The sequence below is a fragment of the Colletes gigas genome, unplaced genomic scaffold (genome assembly GCF_013123115.1).
Source record: "Colletes gigas isolate AHSC1104 unplaced genomic scaffold, ASM1312311v1 Colletes_gigas_Sc00002, whole genome shotgun sequence".
In the NCBI taxonomy this organism is placed as follows: domain Eukaryota; kingdom Metazoa; phylum Arthropoda; class Insecta; order Hymenoptera; family Colletidae; genus Colletes; species Colletes gigas.
Window position 1 is genome coordinate 4,963,956 of NW_025106631.1, and position 19,395 is coordinate 4,983,350.

Here is a 19,395-nt window from a genome sequence, read left to right on the forward strand (position 1 = left end):
ATTTCACTCGCCACCCCCGTTTTCATTCTTGTTCGATTATTCAGTCACATTTTCGCGCGCTTGTCCTTCGATCATTTCAATTCTAAATTTATCTTAAATGTTACATATTCATAAATTTGTTGTATCATTCTTATTTTTGCTTGTTTCGTCAAGACGGAGACGGCTAGAATTTAACTCGAAACGTTCGTACATGTTTACGTGTATAATTAAAAATAAATTTTATTATTTGAGTTAGGGTGCGTTTTTGTCTTGTATAAAAATAAAGGTTTTTTTTTTTGATTTGCTTGGAGTTCATATCTGAGATCAACGAAAGATTTTTGAAAATTATTTTTCCATGGTATTTGGACAAATTTTGTTGAAAGAAATAGCGATTGATCATTGTATTGCTAACTGGAAATGATCGATACTAGAAATGTATGTTAAGAACAATTTTTCGCGATCACAGAGCTTGCGAAACGCATGAGGTAATAAGAAACGAAGAAAGTTAGGATCGTCGAAGGAAGTCAGGCCAAAATACCAAGTGCTATCATCGATCTAACGCGAGTTAACTATTAATAAGAGATTTTTGCCACGCGTCGAGGACCACCGAAACGTTCATCGAGGCAGCGTGCCACTAAAGGCTATTAACCCCTTAATGAACAAACAAATAAATCCCCGACAGTTTTAGACGATCTAGCGATCGAGGAGGATTTACCGCTCTCTAACGATCGCAATTTCGCGGTGAATCGCCTTTCCATCGCCGCCAAAATAGTTGAAGAACGCGGTTAGGTCGTATAAATAGCCGGGGGAAATGAAAATCGTCTGTGACAGGAGGACGTGATCGCCCACGCGGATCGTGGAATCGGTAACGTAATATCGAACGAGGGGCCCCCGGAAGATGCTCGATTAAAAATACTACTGGAGAAGAAATCGGGTCGAACGAAAAAGAAAAACAACCGTAAATCTCCCGGCTATATGCAGCAGGGGCCCAGTTAAATTTTCGTCGGAGTCGTTTAGGCCTAAGAGCCACTTCTCACGTCTAAACACAAATGTTTTACAATATTTTCTAACGTTGGGGTTACATTTTAGAAAAACAAGACGTTCTAAAACGTAACTAATTTGGCTATTCAAATCCTGAAAGCACTTGTCTCTTTCGATAGCTAATATTCAACCATATATTGCAACAAATTCATGCAAAATGTATAGAATTTTATATTTGGTGTTTCGTCATTAAACGTAAAAATTTATTATCGAACAGAGGCACTTTGTACCATAAAAATAAAAATTCGTAAAAGTCTCTCAATTAAATTTTTTAATAATTATAAAGCTTTTCAGAAGACAAGAAAATTTATTATCGAACAGAGGCAGTTTGTACCATAAAAAAAAAATTCCCATTGGATTCATAAAAGGCTCTCGATTAAATTTTTTAATAATTATAAAGCTTTTTAGAAGACAAGGAAATTTATTATCGAACAAAGGCACTTTGTACCATAAAAAAAAATTATTTTAAATTCATAAAAGGCTCTGGATTAAATTTTGAAAAAATCACAAAGCCCTCCGAAAGACAAGGAAAATTATCAAACAAATTTTTTTTAAATTACGAAGCTCTTCGAATGACAAGAAAATTAACCGTCGACCAAGGGCAGTTTCTGTCGTAGGAAACATAATTTTTCCATTATATTTGCGGGCGTTGGGGGGTCGAGGGGAATTCTTGGCGAACGTATCGAAGAAAAAAAATGGGAAAGCGTCTTCCAAAGTGTCGCCAGGGTTGTAAATGTCGAGGCACGCGGTATATGCGTGCATTATTTGGAGACTGGCATGAGATTGATATTTTGGGAGACCCCACGCGAGCCACACGGCACCAACGGCCACGCACCGCGAGAGTGTTTCGAGCGGAACGTCGCGCGACCGGGATTTTCTCGCCTCCGTCGTCCGTGGAATTTTTCTTTCCAACGCGATGGTGAAAGCTTCCAACAAACGTTTTTTGGTCACGATGGCCAAGCTCGATGGGCCATCCTGATTCGTCGTCCCACTTCGACTAGGCCTTGGCTGGTTTATCGCGCGACGAAACCGGGAGTTTTAATCGGGCGCGAATTGCGCGAGGAACTCGCGACCAAAGATCGAAAAGTGGAACAAAACACAGACACAGGTGAGAAACCTGGTCTTTTTTTAATTGGAATTCAGAAATTTTGCATTTTAGGAAATTCCAGCCAAAAAATAGTGAAATTACAGAATTTATTTGAGAATTTTCCAGAGAAGAATCTGAAACAATTCGCCTCGTTCATTTAAAAAATTTTTAGAGAAATTTACTGAAAACGGTGATTATCAATTTTTGTACTGCAATTTCCCCCTGAAAATGTAAACAAAAAATAGTTTTGTTTCTATAAAAATGCCACTAAAATTGATCATAGCCCACTGATCTCTAGAACGTTAAAGTCACTGGTTTAGCTTCTACGAAAATGGGTGAAACTGGAATAACTGCTGTGATCTTTTTACAGGGCGTGTGGAGAGTACACACAGAAGGGGGACGTGCTCGGAAAAATGAGGAAAACCATAAGTGCACCGAGTCTCGGTAACATAATGCATTCCTACGTTGCGCCAAAGTGGTTCGAGTTGGAATTTCCACGGGAGAGAAATTATTATTTGTGGTTTCTCTGTGGGTTTCGTGGTACCTGGAGTGTCTCACTAACAACGCATTACTTGCGGTGTTTTCTACGAGAACTATAAGAATTAATGTCGTGTACATGCTTGTTAACTGAGGCTAACAGTCGAGTGAATAGTGGTAGTAACATAATGTGTGTGAGTTTTCGAATTAACGACGGGATCGTAATTATTTATATTCACGAATTATTAAATTATCCTCTTTCTAACATAGTGCACAATTTAAAAAAATTTCTTTTCACAATTTTAAGGGAAGATACACTTGTCCACGTATTTTGGTAACCATCACAATTGTTACTATTTTTTAACCGGAAAAAAATTGCAAGCACTCTAAAAACATGTTTCCATGCATGTCAAGACCACTACCTCAAAAACTCCTACGGTTTTTTGGGGGAAAAGCTTACTTAGAACGTAGTTTTCAACATCCCCAAAAACCGAAAGTCCCTCTCACAAACTCTCCCCAAAAAAATACTAATCTGCGCCTGACACTGTCCTGAAAGTCTCCCACTGAATGAAATTCCACACAAATCCACTCGATCCCGTCGCTAATTAACAGTTCCCCAGTGTGAGTAAAAGATTAACACAAGTGTGCTCGGAAAGAGACGGGAGGAGCTTGCATCATTACCCAGAAGGCTTTGTTTCGATCTGTATCCGGTATCGAGTACTGTATGGGTCCTTTTCCTGCACTCACATCCTCCGCGTCCCAGTAGTCCAGGTCATCCTCGAACGAGGACGCGGACCTCGACCCCTTTCTCCTCTTCTCCTCGTCCTTAGAGTCGGATTCGGTGGCCAGGATGCTCCTAATTCTCTCGTAATCCTCCACCTCGGCTTCCTCGAAACTCGATATCTTCAACAACCGCGCCGTATCCTTGATCTCCTCCACAGAAGCAGTCGCATTGATCACCGACTGATCCTTAGACTGATCATCCACCTTGTCTCTGGACGTCGAACCACCGAATCTTCTGTTCTTAAAAAAGGACCTCCTCTCGTATCGATCTCTGGACGACAAGTCTCTCTTGCTCTCGGATAGTCCCACGACAGAATTCTCAGACTCAAGACCTGCCAGTATCTCCTCGAAACTAGTCTGCACCTGTACAGACACGCTCTTCCTGCTCTCCGACCTGGACAACGTCGGACTTCCAAGAGGCGAGGTGTTGGTCCACTCGTCCCTGAACGACGCGGTGCTCACGATGTCCGACTTCCGCCTCTCTGGCTCCCGGTGTCTCTTCGACTTCCTGGCGAGCAGGCTCTCCGCGGACTTGCTGACCTCCGCGTTCTTCGACTTCAGCCTGGTGGGCTTCCTGACGATCGTACTGGACGACTTGCCACCCTTCTTCCTCTGACTCGATCCCCTGGGAGCCTCTGTCTCCGCCTGGATCGACCTCAGACACCTGATAGGGTCCGGAGACCTCGAGTGAGACTTCCTGAACGCTCTCCTCTTTAAAGTTTCTCGATCATCCGACTCGTCTCTGGAGGAACCAGCGTCGGAGGGACTCTCGTACCGGTTGATCGATCTCATGGTGGGCGCCTCGTTCCCGGAGTCGTTGTCGAACGACGTCCCCACGTCGCTGGACGCACCAAGGCTCGAGTAATCCTCCTCAGCATCGAAGGGGATCGGTGTGGGCACTCTCACGTACTTGTCCGGCTCTGGCGTCGCGACGGACAGCGGTCTGTCCCTCGAACTGTTCTCTGTTCTCTGATTCTCTATGGCGTCTTCGTAGGATGTTTCACCATCGAGTCGTTCCTCGTCATTTTCAATCTGATGTCTGGCCTGCACCAGGTGCTCGAAATCAGGACTCAGTCCAGAATCTGGGCTCGCCTGTGAGTCTTGGAAGTAGTCTCCAGGAAGACTATAATCGACGTTTTTACCCGTTCTCTGATTCTCTATGACTTCCTCGTAGGACGCGTCGAGTCGTTTTTCGTCATCTTCGATCTCAAATTGAGGTCTGGTCTGCACCAGGTGCTCGAAATCGGGACTCAGTCTGGAGTCTGGGCTCGCCTGTGAGTCCTGGAAGTAGTCTCCAGGAAGACCATAATCGACGTCTTTATCCGTTCTCCGATTCTCTATGGCGTCTACTCGTTTCTCGTCATCCTCGAGTTCGATCTCGCTGGCCTGCACCAGGTACTCGAAATCTGGACTCAGCCTGGAGTCCGGACTCGCCCGCGAGCCGTGGAGGTAATCTCTAGTAAAACTGCACTCCGACAATGTACCATAATCGAAGTTCTTGTCCCTGGATCTCAGCTGGCTCCTGATCCTCAGACTGTACTCGTGCAGGTTCTCCAGCTTGTGCTTGGCGCCCCTCGTCATCCTCGCTTCTGTCGTGTGGCTGTAGCTGCAGATGGAGTCGTGGGTGCTCGCGTTATCGTTCGCCTGCTCGTGGTACGACAGACACGGGGTGGCCGGCTGGTTGATGGTGATTATCACGCTGTCGGATACGTGTCTGAGGCAGGCGAGCAGCTCCAGCACGCCCACGCAGCCGATCAGCACCGACAACATCAGACCCATCTCGATTCACGGTCAAACTGGACAACGAAAACTGTCATCGGTTCACTGGTCACGTTTACGTATCGACGTCAGGGTTCACCGGAACCGTCGACGTCCACCAAGGACGATCGTTCGCGAGGTTGGCGGGGTCCATGAATCACCTGGTCGATCCTCTAACGGGCTGACGTCAGAGCGAGAGAGAGTGGGACCAAGTTAAAACACGATTCCTCAGGAGTCAGGAGGGGCACACCCACCACCCACGCGCGTCCACTTCTTCCACGGTGAGCCACCGACGTGTCTCGCGGACTCCCTCGATGGATCCTCCTCGCGAGACGATTATCGATGGGTTATCCAAGCGGCCGGATGGCGGCCAGAGGACTGTTTTGTTCAAAGTCAAAGCGTACGGACACCGGGGCAAACTGGTGGCCGTTCGGTACTCGTTACTTCTACGTAACAGACGTTCGACTCGAGCCTGCTGAATCCCCGCTGGCCAGGCTAAGGCTAAAGTTAGAATGTCCCTGGACGCGAATCCCTGTCCTTAATGCCTCGTGCGCGTCGCGATCGATCACAGGCGGTTAATTAACTGCGATGGATCACGATGGGTTTTGGCAATCGCGCGACCCCACCGGCCAGTTTCGTACGCCTGATAATTGGCCGGCCGATTGATAGACGACCCGGTTATCGACGCCCCGAGTGACCCGATCGTTGAACGATAGTTCGGGGGGCCAAGCGCGGGACGCGTGGGCGTTTTCGATATTTCTACGCCGTGAGACGCGCGAGGCTTTGGCAGCCACGGTCGCGATCGTTCCGCGGGAGGAAACTGCGTACGCTTGGCAATTTGTCTTGACGTTCCGGCGACGTCTCGACTTCGAGGTTAATTGGGGAAGGAGGGATCTTTGTGCTCGAAGACGGTGGTACACTCGCGAGGGGAACTTGCGGTGGAAATTGCTTTTGAAATGATAGCAAGTCTTAGTATACAATATTGAAAATCTCTGATGGATTCCTTCGTTGTGGACCCTCGTTTTCGAGATATTCAAAGTTTGGTACGTGTGGAATAAGAGGAATATTTTTTAATTTAGTGGACGAGATTTGGTTCAATTGACAGAGCAATTAGCTACGAAACTTTTGATATGGGCAAGTTGTAGCATATACCTAGTATTGAAAAGCTCTGATCGAAGGAACCTATCAGAGCTGTGGACCCTCGTTTTCGAGATATTTAAAGTTTGGTACGCGTGGAATAAGAGGAGTATTTTTTAATTTAGTGGACGAGATTTGGTTCAATTGATAAAGCAATTAGCTACGAAACTTTTGATACTGGGAAGTTGTAGCATATAGTATCGAAAAGCTCTGATAGGCTTCTTCACTGTGGGCCCTCGTTTTCGAAATATTTCGACTTGAAGTTTTACTACGAGTGTAATAAGAGAAATATTTCTTAATTTATTGAGTGAGATTTGGTCGAGTTGATAGAGAGATTAGCTGTGAGCCTTTTGGTACTGGGTTCGAATCCTCGCCAAGTTGCTTTTTTTTTATTATTTTTAAATGCAAAAGATATGTTTTATTTATTGTGTATGTGTGATATGAGTATTGAAGCAAAGAATTCTTAAATTTTTAATAGAAAAAGTAACAGCAAGTACAGTAATAAAATAGGATTATTTTTATATCATAATCGTTATCAGGCAAATTCTGACGATACGAATGATTAATTTACTACCGTCTATCATCTTGTATGATCTTTTTTGTGCTATATTAACAGGCTGAACGCTGGAGGTCACTGGTGACCGGCGACACCATGTTGTAACTTTCCTTTCAATTACTGAAATTACGGAATGAATGTCAGTCGAAATACTATAAAATGATAAGTATGTTTTGTACACTAAAATTTGAATGAATGTTGAGCATATTCTTTGAAATTGAAGGAATCATTAACGAACACTGTTTAAATTCTGAAACGAGTCTAAACATTAGGAACCAGCATTTATATTAAATTAGAATACACTGTCTAAAGCCAGAGAGGAAAACGTAAATACACCGTATCTAATAACAAAGGTGTATTGTTACTAAAATATACAGCATCGACAAAACTGCGACATTTGGCTGACGCTAAAAATTCCGGATTTCAAGGTACGGCATTCTTGTATTTCGCTGAAGACGCATAAACGTATAAATAAACATCCCCCGGAATACGTCTCGAATCTCTCAAGTTCGCTATTATAAATCCTGTCATGAGCGAGCATAAAAATGCCAAAAATATAATATAAGGAGACACGAGTACAAAACTAACAATAAAAACGCCAAAAGTTTAACCAGCCTCAAAGGCAAACCTTTAAAATATTATATACACTATAATGTATAATACGTTTGTGAAATAATAAAGTATACTTGCACTGTCATTGTTTTACAAAATTTTATTTGCAATAATATTCTCCCCCATTTTATTCTTCCTTTTTATACTGAATTCCCCTGTCAATAAATAAATAATAATAACAACTTTCTAAAGAAACAATTCCATTTAAGAAGTGGTATCAACCCTTTGTGTATCGAAACTTTTAAAATATTATCTGCACTATAATGTATAATACGTTTGTGAAATAATAAACTATTCTTCCATTATAATTGTTTTACAAAATTTTGTTAGCAATAATATTCTCCCCCATTTTGTTCTTCCTTACGTATTACCTCTCTTTATACTGAATTCCCCTGTCAATAAATAAATAATAATAACAATTTTCTGATGAAACAGTTCCATTTAAGATCGAAGTGGTATCAATTGTTTTTGTATCGAAACTTTTAAAATATTATCTACACTATAATGTACGTTTGTGAAATAATAAACTATCCTTGCATTGTAATTGTTTTAAAAAATTTTATTAGCAATAATATTCTCCCCCATTTTATTCTTCCTTACGTATTACCTCTCTTTATACTGAATTCCCCTGTCAATAAATAAATAATAATAACAATTTTCTGATGAAACAGTTCCATTTAAGATCGAAGTGGTATCAATTGTTTTTGTATCGAAACTTTTAAAATATTATCTACACTATAATGTACGTTTGTGAAATAATAAACTATCCTTGCATTGTAATTGTTTTACAAAATTTTATTAGCAATAATATTCTCCCCCATTTTATTCTTCCTTACGTATTACCTCTCTTTATGCTGAATTCCCCTGTCAATAAATAAATAATAATAGCAATTTTCTGATGAAACAGTTCCATTTAAGATCGAAGTGGTATCAATTGTTTTTGTATCGAAACTTTTAAAATATTATCTACACTATAATGTACGTTTGTGAAATAATAAACTATCCTTGCATTGTAATTGTTTTAAAAAATTTTATTAGCAATAATATTCTCCCCCATTTTATTCTTCCTTACGTATTACCTCTCTTTATGCTGAATTCCCCTGTCAATAAATAAATAATAATAGCAATTTTCTGATGAAACAGTTCCATTTAAGATCGAAGTGGTATCAATTGTTTTTGTATCGAAACTTTTAAAATATTATCTACAATATAATGTACGTTTGTGAAATAATAAACTATCCTTGCATTGTAATTGTTTTAAAAAATTTTATTAGCAATAATATTCTCCCCCATTTTATTCTTCCTTACGTATTACCTCTCTTTATACTGAATTCCCCTGTCAATAAATAAATAATAATAACAATTTTCTGATGAAACAGTTCCATTTAAGATCGAAGTGGTATCAATTGTTTTTGTATCGAAACTTTTAAAATATTATCTACACTATAATGTACGTTTGTGAAATAATAAACTATCCTTGCATTGTAATTGTTTTAAAAAATTTTATTAGCAATAATATTCTCCCCCATTTTATTCTTCCTTACGTATTACCTCTTTTTATACTGAATTCCCCTGTCAATAAATAAAAAATAATAACAACTTTCTAAAGAAAGAATTCCATTTGAGAAGTGGTATCAACCCTTTGTGTTTTCCTTTGCTTTTGGAGATAATCTCGAAGAGACTTCGATAGGGTCGATGGAGAGTTCGATTGTCGACCTTCGAGGAATGGCGCCAATCGAGGGACGCTCGCGTTTCGTTCTCGCGGCGCACGCGACGCGTAAATTCTGCGATGTTTATCGCGGCCAGAGATGCGCGGCCGAATTTCTGGCGTGGCTCGAACGATTTTATTTCGGGTTACCTCATCGGTTACGAATCAACGAGACCGGACCCGATCTCCGATACACGATTTTGCGCGCGGTACGTAGCTCTGGCCGCCTTCCAACCAGATATCGAAACGACTGGCGTCCAGCTTATCGAACCCTCGATGATCTATATTTGCCAGTACCGTAGACACGCACCGTTCGACTATTCGTCGCGAACGCATCGAAAATTCATGAATCTTAAGAATCTTGGAAATCTTGGGAATCGACGATTAAAATCAAAGCTAAAACCTAAATGCAATAATTTAAATAACAATTGTGACGAACCGTATCACTTTAAGAACAACGAATTGTAATCGATCGACGTTCTGAAATCACCAAGCTCTTATCAGTCGATTGTCCATTTATTTTGTAAATCTGCAAGCAGTATACACTGTCGATCACTTAGTATTTACAAGCTGTAAGACGGACGTAACAGGATCATAATTTTTAAACTGTTAATAAACACATGTTGCAATTTCTGTTCTCGCAGAGGCAAATGCCTCGATCATTTGCAGGAACTTACACCGCGTTTATCACTATTGATCTTCGAATATTTTCTCTGGAACAGTATTCCAAAGTGGTCTGTTTGTTTGATCGAGCGAAAGAAAAGAGGGGCTTCATCGAGTATTTAAATCGCGAGTGCAACTGCTGGATCGGTTCAGGGCCGGTTAACTGTCGCGATAAATTTATCCCGCGTCGGTACAGTTCCATCCAAATGGATGAAAATTAATTTCACCGTTGGTCGCCGAAAGCGCGATTACCTAAAGCTCGGGATCGATGGAAGGTCGAAGAAAGATTAGAGGAAGATCGATGGAGGTGGTTCCGGCCGTAGAAGGCGCGACATTACACACGTTCGACGAAGGGTCGAAATTAGTCGACCCGGTTTGCCACGAAAGCCGGTTCTTCTGGAGGGAAACGGAACAATGCCAATGTTATTTCGGTCGATGATCGAAACGCGTGTGCCACGGTCGGAGAAAAGCGTGCCACCGAGATCTCGGCGAAGCCACTAAGCGAGCCAACCGAATTAGACCGCCAGAAACATTGCAGCCGTGTCTGACGACCGTAGGACGACCTTACCTTCGGTCTTCGTCGTTCCACTTGGTGCCAGGTGGACGTACACCCTCTAGAATCGTTCGTTTTACCGCCTCTTTGTCTCTGAAACGCCTCCTTTCTAATCTTTCCTGGTAGCATTCCAAGAAAAATGGAACTTTCTGGGCTCAAAGAGAGTCTTAAGACACTCAAAGTGACTCAAACCTCTGCAATCTTCAACTGGTTGGAAATAAACGCTTTCAAGATTATTAAGCATCACAGATTTTGAATAAAAATACTTCTAGAACCTTCTTTGGTCTTAAGACATTCTCAAACTTAGTCACATCTTTGCAATCTTCACCTGGTTGGAACTAAACGCTTTCAAGATCATTAAGAATCACAAGATTTTGAATAAAAAGACTTCTAGCACCTTCTTTGGTCTACAAACAATCTCAAATTGACTCAAACCTTTGCAATTTTCACCTGATTGGAACTAAATGCTTTGAAACTCATAAAAAACCACAAGATTCTGAATAAATTCAAGACTCTAGACTCTTCTTTGAACTTAAAACATTCTCAAACAGACTCAAACTTCTGCAATTTTCACTTGAAACTAAACGCTATTAAGGTCATTAAAAAACCACAAGATTTTGAATAAAAAGACTATTACAGCCTTCTTTGGTCTAAAAACATTCTCAAACTGACTCAAACCTCTGGAATCTTCACTTGGTTGAAACTAAACACTATCAAGATCATCAAAAAACCACAAGATTTTGAATAAAAAGACTATTACAGCCTTCTTTGGTCTTAAAACATCCTTAAACTGACTCAAACTTCTGCAATTTTCACCTGGTTGAAACTAAACGCTTTTAAGATTATAAAGAACCACAAAATGTTGAATAAAAAGACTTCTAGAACCTTCTTTGGTCTTAAAAGATCCTCAAACTTGCTCAAACCTCTGCAATCTTCACTTAGTTGAAACTAAACGCCACCAGGATCATAAAAACCACACAAAATTTTTAATAAAAAGACTATTACAGCCTTCTTTGGTCTAAAAACATTCTCAAACTTGCTCGTACCTCTGCATTCTTCGCCTGATTGGAATTAAACACTATTGAGATCATAAAGAACCACAAGATTTTGAATACAAATACTTTTACAGCCTTCTTTGGTCTTAAAACATTCTCAAACTTAGTCAAACCTCTGCAATCAGCACCTGGTTGAAACTTCATAAGCATACCTATTTAAGAATCTATCAGTCTTTCAGTTCCAACCTTTTTCAGACAATATTGATCTTGGAGAGTCCCAAAAATTTAAAAACCTCGAAGTATTAATCATCGTCTGGTCTATTCTGGCCCCCCGAGAGATTCTCAAGATGATTTATATCTTCTCATTCCTGACTTGCTCGACACTCCGCGAGCAACAGCATTAAAGTTTCCCTTGCCCGAACAGGGGGCCGTAAAACAACCGGTGGAAACGTTTATGTAGACAATAAACTATACCCGCGAATGCTACAATTAGAGTATTTTAGGTCGATCGAGGACGCAAAGACAATGGGAAACGTTCGTGTAAACATATGTCCCGTTTAATCTCGTACGTGAGCAACAGCTATTATTGTAGTACGACTTAATGACAGACCGGGTCTGTTAAAACTGGTTTAACTAAACTAGTTCTACACGATGCTCAACAACGCCCAGTTTTCCTTAATGGAAAATTAATAGATCGATCGTACGTCAATATCTTCAACGATCGATCAAACGAACGATAGATATTCCTTAACTCGTACAGTCGCTATAAATCGAAACGATAGAACTATCTCGCTGTAGGTTGTTTCTGTTTCGACGGATGAAAAAATATTCGATGATAAATGTGCTCTTGTGCCATCTTTTCAGTAATTAATTATGCGAGCTATTGGAAGAAGTTCCATTAGACGCACGTCGCACGGTGATTTATGGATCGCGATCACATTTCAGCCAAGTAGCCGAACGCTTCTGGAACGATTTCATAACGGACGGATAGATCCATGAGGATCTATCGCCTGGCCTGCTTGGTTCCACGGATTTTTATTTTCGGGACCATTTAGAAACACACTTGTTTATCGAACAACCGTGGCCAATGTTGAAATATTTCAGGGGTCGAGAAACTCTGTGAGAAAACGCTCGCAGACTCCCGTGTTATTACAATCTTTATTGTATCCTAAAATATTGCTGTATCAATATAAATATTGTGAAATTTTCTGTCACTTCTGTTAATTCGGGAAATAATGAATATTCTTTAAGAGAGATCTACCGATCGAAAAACGACAAAACAAAAATAAGATCGATTTCGTTACGATCCCACAAGTAGGCAGAGTTCTTTGAAAAAGTCATTTCAACCGTTTAAAAATATTAAAATATTAAAAATATTGTGTCGTGGCTACCCTTATCGAATGATATAACAAATTTTCGAATTGTTTGTTGCAGTTGACCTCGAGGAGGCGAACGGGTCGAACATCCCGGTGACCCGGAAGCGGTCAAGAGCAAAGACCAAGGCAGAACGCGTGACTTTCGTAGCAACGAAACCCTCCGACGACTCTCTTCGTCCGCCAGGGGTTGTTCGACTCTTTCTTAATTATTTTAGTCGCACGACCCCGCTGACCCAAATTCACGCCATTCATCTTCGCGTTGCAAAAGCTCGACGCTATTTTCGGAACGGCGGCCCTCTGCGCCGTGTGTCGTTCGTGTCGTCAAATTAATTTCGCGTTTCCAGCACTGTTAGACTCTTGTACAGAAAATGTACAGTAAACGCAGAACACTTCCAAACAGAAACCCAAAGAATTCTTTAGACAGAAACTATTCTATCACTGGAACAATGAACTTTATAAAATATAAATATATCGATGTTTAGTATTTACATGAGAATAAGTCCGTTTCGTAAGCGTTCGTTCAACAAAGTTTTCTGTAATTTGTAGACGAGACGCTGGACCTTTCTATTTCCGGAAACCGCCCGGAAAGAATCACGGAAACAGATATTCTGGCTCGATCTTTGTTATGTTTGGCCTCCGCGAGACTATTTATCGTCATACGCGTTGTTCTCCGGCGGTGGCTAATAAATCATAACCGCGAACGACCGTGCGATAAATTTATTTCCACTCCCGCGAATTCTCTTAACGAGCTATTCGAATTATTTCGGAGACGCTCGAACGCCCACGAATAAATCTCGTTTCGATGCTTGACCATCAGTGTTACGGCTCCATTCTAGCAAATACAGGACAATTGGAAACCGCTGTAAACCAGATTTATACTTCTTTCAACGTATCGATCAACGCGTTAATTAATCCTGCCCCTAGTTGCCAGATTAAAATACCATGCGTTGACCTTATCCTTAATTTAAATTTCAATTTTATTCGGAACACGAGAATAGTGCACAAAGCAAAGCTTCACAAATTGCAAAATTACCGAGAGACACGAATAAATGATAAATAAAAATAGGAACAACGTGATAATGCAAAGTGGATTAAACTTCCACGTCTCCCGCGTCTCGCTAGAGAAATGTCGAAGAAATGTTGCACCGGTGCGTCGCGACGACAGGTCGACGCCGAGACACGCGAACCGCGACGCCTCCCGAAATAGAAAACGCGGCCGGAATTTTACGTGTACGACGCTATAACCACCCGTTGCGTCACCGTCACGCCCATGCTTTTCTATAAAGACCGTTTGTTTCCCGTCCGTGGGCTCAGAGAGCGTCCTCCGAGATGATCGACAAGAGCTCGCGTACGCGTCCCTCCGCGCGATATTTACGAGCCTGCTAAACACTCGTCCCCAAACGCTTTACGACCCGAAACGATTCTTTACGATCCGTCGCAAACGCCACCAAGGTAGAAACGCGTGCTTCCGTCGGTCATTTTTCTATTTTATTGCTGGACGAGGCGCGAGATTCGATCGAATCTGGACGAAAGACACGGGGGAGGCTAATAGATTGGTCGTTGGGTCCACTTGGGGGGAGCTTTCGATAGATTGGTGGACATTCGTGGTGAATAGTTGGATCGGTGATTGGATTGATGGGAGACTCGATTGGTAGATTCTGATTTACGAGTGGGAGTGTTAGGGGCTTAAATTGGTAGAGTAAAATTAGGAGAGTAGATTGGGAGAGTAGATTGGGAGCTTTCGATTGGTAGGTTCAGATTAGTGTCCAGCTTTCAAATTGGTGATTGAGTGGATAGGAAACTTGATAGATCAAATCTGATTGTGTTTAGAGGAGTTATAAAGCATTGGTAGAGTAGATTGGGAGCTTTAGATTGGTAGGTTCAGATTAGTGTCAAGCTTTCGAATTGGTGATTGTATAGATAGGAGACTTGATAGACAAAATGTGATTGTGACTAGAAGAGTTATAGAGCATTGGTAGAGTAAAATTGGGAGAGTAGATTGGGAGCTTTAGATTGGTAGGTTCAGATTAGTTTCGAGCTTTCGAATTGGTGATTGTATAGATAGGAGACTTGATAGACAAAATGTGATTGTGACTAGAGGAATTATAGAGCATTGGTAGGGTAGAATATTGGTCGAATAGATTGGGAGCTTTGGATTGGTAGATTCAGATTAGTGTCGAACTTTCGAATTGGTGATTGAGTGGATAGGAGACTCGATTGATTTATTCTGATTCTGACTTGGACAGTTATAAACTTGTTCTTAGTACAATAAAATTGGTCGAATAGTTTAGAAGCCTTCGATTGATAGAGTCACATTGGTGTCAAGCTTTCGAATTGGTGATTGTATAGATAGGAGACTCGATTAATTGATTCTGATTCTGACTTGGATAGTTTTAAACCTACTCTTAGTAAAATAAAATTGGTCGAATAGTTTAGAAGCTTTCGATTGATAGAGTCACATTTGGTATCAAGCTTTCGAATTGGTGATTGAACAGATAAAAGATTCCATAGATAGAATCTCTCTGGCAACTAGAAAAGTTTCAAACTAGCTCTTGGTAGAATAAAGTTGCTCGAATAGATTGAATTTCGATTGATAGAATCACATTGGTGTTGAACATTCAAATTGGTGATTGAGTAGATAGGTAACACGATCGATAGAATCTCTCTGGCAGCTAGAAAAGTTTTAAACTAGCTCTTGGTAGAATAAAGTTACTCAAATAGATTGAATTTCGATTGATAGAATCACATTGGTGTTGAACATTCAAATTGGTGATTGAGTAGATAGGTAACACGATCGATAGAATCTCTCTGGCAACTAGAAAAGTTTTAAACTAGCTCTTGGTAGAATAAAGTTGCAGGAATAGATTGGATTTCGATTGATAGAATCACATTGGTTTTGAACATTCAAATTGGTGATTGAGTAGATAGGTGACACGATCGATAGAATCTAACTGGCAACTAGAAAAGTTTTAAACTAGCTCTTGGTAGAATAAAGTTGCAGGAATAGATTGGATTTCGATTGATAGAATCACATTGGTTTTGAACATTCAAATTGGTGATTGAGTACATAGGTGACACGATCGATAGAATCTAACTGGCCTACTAGAACAGTTTTAAACTTGTTCCTGATAGAATAAAATTAATCAAATGAATTGGAATCGATAGAGTCACATTGGCACCGGCTTCTCTTGGCAGTGTAAAATTGTATCTCGAATAGGAAGCGATGGTTGTCGTTGGTGGGGGATTTTGTATCCTGTGTGGTGGCTCGTGTGGTGGTTGAGAGTGTGGCTCACTTCACTTACCCGGAAACTCGAGACCACCTTTCTCGTCTGCGATACTGTCGCGCGTCGAGCGCCTTCGTGACCGTCTCCGTAGGGTCTCGCGTGTCGTAAATTCGAGTTCGATCGAAACCACGGGCGAAATCGAGTCGTGAGACGAGCGCTCCCTCTCTCGTGTTCCTCGTTTATGGCGGATCGAGAAGGCGAGGAGCGGTTTCGTCTCGATTATTCTCGCGGTTCGCTCGGCTTTCGGTTCGCCTCCAATTGACTGACTCTAATAAAAGACGGGGACGGTTCTCGGTGTCTGGACAGGCCGCAGATCGTGGTGGGAGCTTCGACAAGAAATCAAAATAGATTACCGACCCGACGCGGGCACGATCAAACGACAGGGTTTCCGGTTGGAAGAAAACCAATTCAAGACGCCTGTTACACGCACGAAGGGAGTAACGAACGTCGACAGCTGACGTTTCGCCGGCTACCTTCGAGCTGTCTAGTTCACGTTTTAAGGAAATAAATCGTCCACAACGAGCTCTCGATCCCGAATCCGGAAACGCGCGGAAAATTCGATGGAGACGACGGTTTAGAAAAAGGAATAAGAGATTTTTACAGTTAACCGGGTAGCAATTGTAACGGTAAAATAAGAGCTTCCATAGTAGTCTTGAACCTTACGTGTTCGACCAGTTCCAAGAACAGTGACACCAAACTCCTCTAACAATAAGTGTCATCTGGGCGGACCCAACTAGATTGCAATAAGAGAGGCACTACTGCACGCTGAGCATTGCAACGCTGACAATATCAAAAGTATACGACTTGGAAATGTTCTATGTTATATTTCTAAAATCACGAGAACAAGTATTCACGTGGATAGTTTTACAAAAGGAAAGTTTGAATCGGAGCACCAAGAAAGATATAACAATTCTTTAAATTGCAATTTTAAAAATGAAAGATTATTAATGGTTCCTTTGGCCCAGAATCGTGGTATGCGAGAAATTTTTTCGATTTCGTTGGACCCGTAAGGGTTCGAAAATACACCAGCGTGCAGGATTTGGATATTAGTCATCGGTTAGTCGGAGATAAAACGGTCGCGAGTTTCGTCAAATCGTCGTCGATTATTCACGTTTTTGCAACATAATTCGCATTGCGCAGCCCGTACGGTGACGAACAAGCGTGTATGATACTCGATTCCTATTTCCGTCCATCTAAATAAAGCCGAAACCGGCCCAGTTCCCGCGCGACGCGACGGAACAACACCGCCGCCATTGCGCGACACTTAATATCATTATGCTCCAGATATTTTCGGATTGTTTACGATTAACCGACAAACGCTGTCCAAACTGTCCCGCGTAATTGATCGTTCCGTCAAGAGACCGTGTTCGCGGCTCGGGGGATGAAAAACTGTCAACAAAATGGCCGCGAATTTCATTGGAATCTCCCGGTATATATTTGTCGAATGTATGAAACCAGATATCGCGTTACAAGTTCACTGATATAGTTTGAAAATCACGAGCATCGATAATTATGTATAATCAAAAAATTGGAGACACAATTCATGTAAAAGCTCACAACTGTCGTCAAATATTCGCCTTGCAGTGGATTATGAATCTTGACTTAATTGTAACATTCTAATTTTGACTAATATTCTTCATAGAATCTGATTTAAATTATAATGTACAATTTGTACGAAATGACAACTCTGCCAAAAAAGGAATTTCACTGGTTCTTTTATCTCTGTCTAGAGATCGAAGATCAATCGAAAGAAATTGACAGAAATTCCTGTCGAATATAAAATAAAGAATGTTTCGAATTGTGAGAAGAATTTAGGTTGTAAAGTGACCTTGTTTTAAAAAAATCGTTTCGTAAACACATAATAAAATGGAAACGCGTAACGTCGTCCCGTTTTTACGGTGCTCGACGGTGAATTTACTGGAATCTCATCAATATCGTCGGATAGATCGTACATGAAAACACGGACCGACGAGTCTCGTTAACTTACGAGCTAATAAAACGCTTGAGCTTGGCACGAATCGCGATTTATGCGCACCTTGACAGCCGGTCGGTGCATTTGGGTCGCCGACGGGATTTCAGGTTTTCTTAATGCGAAGGCAATGTCGTACGAGCGATAAAAATGCCTGGCGAAAGGATGTCGAGACACCTCCGTCAGGATTCTGGTCCTTCATTAACCGTAAACGGGGACGAGAAAAGATAAGCGCGAACTATTTATTGTTTTTCTTTTCGTTTAAATCGTCGAAACGGGGAAAGTGTTGTTCGGTCGAGTCGAGCGCTTCTCAGCTTCCCGCGTTGTAGTTTGAAACGCGTCTCGAGATACATACGTTGCGAGCAATCGATAAGTGCATAATCGAAAGTCGAAGAGTATCTGCTGTCGGTAAGGATGGTTTCAGTAGATACAGACGTTTTGATGCAGACCAACACTGGCAGTCGAGTACCGTCCCTACTTTCATTTTAGATATTTTATTAAAGATGATCAAACTAAATCTTTCACCACTACTGAGCAACAATTGCTTGATACTAATCACTCTTTTTAACGCCTGTTCGTGGTACTGACATTTCGTTTTCTCCCGAAAGGATTATTCCAGTTCCCTGCCTCATCGACGAACGATATTCTCGTCTGATCACAGACGAGGTATACTCCAGAGCCCCATTACCATTTGCATTTTGAAACAATCCACTCAAGAGTTACGAGTTTTAAACATACGCATGAAATTCTGTCCACCCAGTATATTATCGGTAAAGAATTTTTTTCTCGAAAGTGAGTAGGATTTCGAAGGTAAGTGTATTCACCAAAAGTGATTGTAATTGGCCCCTCCAACCAAAAATAATTTTTTTAGAATGATTTGAAATTTCTTAATTTTGAGGAAAAATTTCAACACCTACTCGAATTTTTTTCTCGAAAGTGCGTAGGATTTCGGGGTTATGTCTATTCACAAAAAATGATTGTAATTGACCCCTGCAACTGAAAATAATTTTTTTGGAACGATTTGAAATTTTTTTTTTCGCCGAAAAATTTCGATCTAAGACTTTGCTGATAATTGTCGCTGACGTCTAAACAGTCTTTTTTATTATCCTGCAGGGGGACTTTGAGAATTCGAAAAACAGAAATTAAAAATGTACTAACCTCGTCGCAAGCCGCGCACCTGGGTTTCAGCTGTTCGGCGTAATGCCTCTCGCAGAACAGAGTGTCATAGTGCACGCAGTATGCGAGATCGACCAAAAGCTCCTTGCACTCGGAGCACCGAAAGCACCTCGGATGATAAAGAAGATCCAATTTGCTCGCTGACACTGCGAGACTTCCGTATTCCAGGGGCGCGTGGCATGCGCCGCAATCCTGCCGACAAACACGATAAACTGAATAAGAAATAAAGTCGCAACTCCAT

The 19,395-nt window shown here is 41.4% G+C and overlaps 1 protein-coding gene across 6 annotated transcripts in view; it reads right to left on the bottom strand.

Moving 5' to 3' along the window:
• Positions 1–19,395, bottom strand: part of LOC122399260 (four and a half LIM domains protein 2) — a 138,946-nt gene that overhangs the window by 31,845 nt on the left and 87,706 nt on the right. For 5 of the 6 annotated variants that reach the window (XM_043399840.1, XM_043399815.1, XM_043399850.1 and 2 more), the window contains one exon: positions 19,137–19,346. In XM_043399840.1, coding sequence (XP_043255775.1) covers positions 19,137–19,346 — 210 coding nt within the window. Of the gene's footprint in view, positions 1–16,028; positions 16,261–19,136; positions 19,347–19,395 lie in introns of those variants that run through there. The other variant, XM_043399877.1, reaches the window with a different exon arrangement.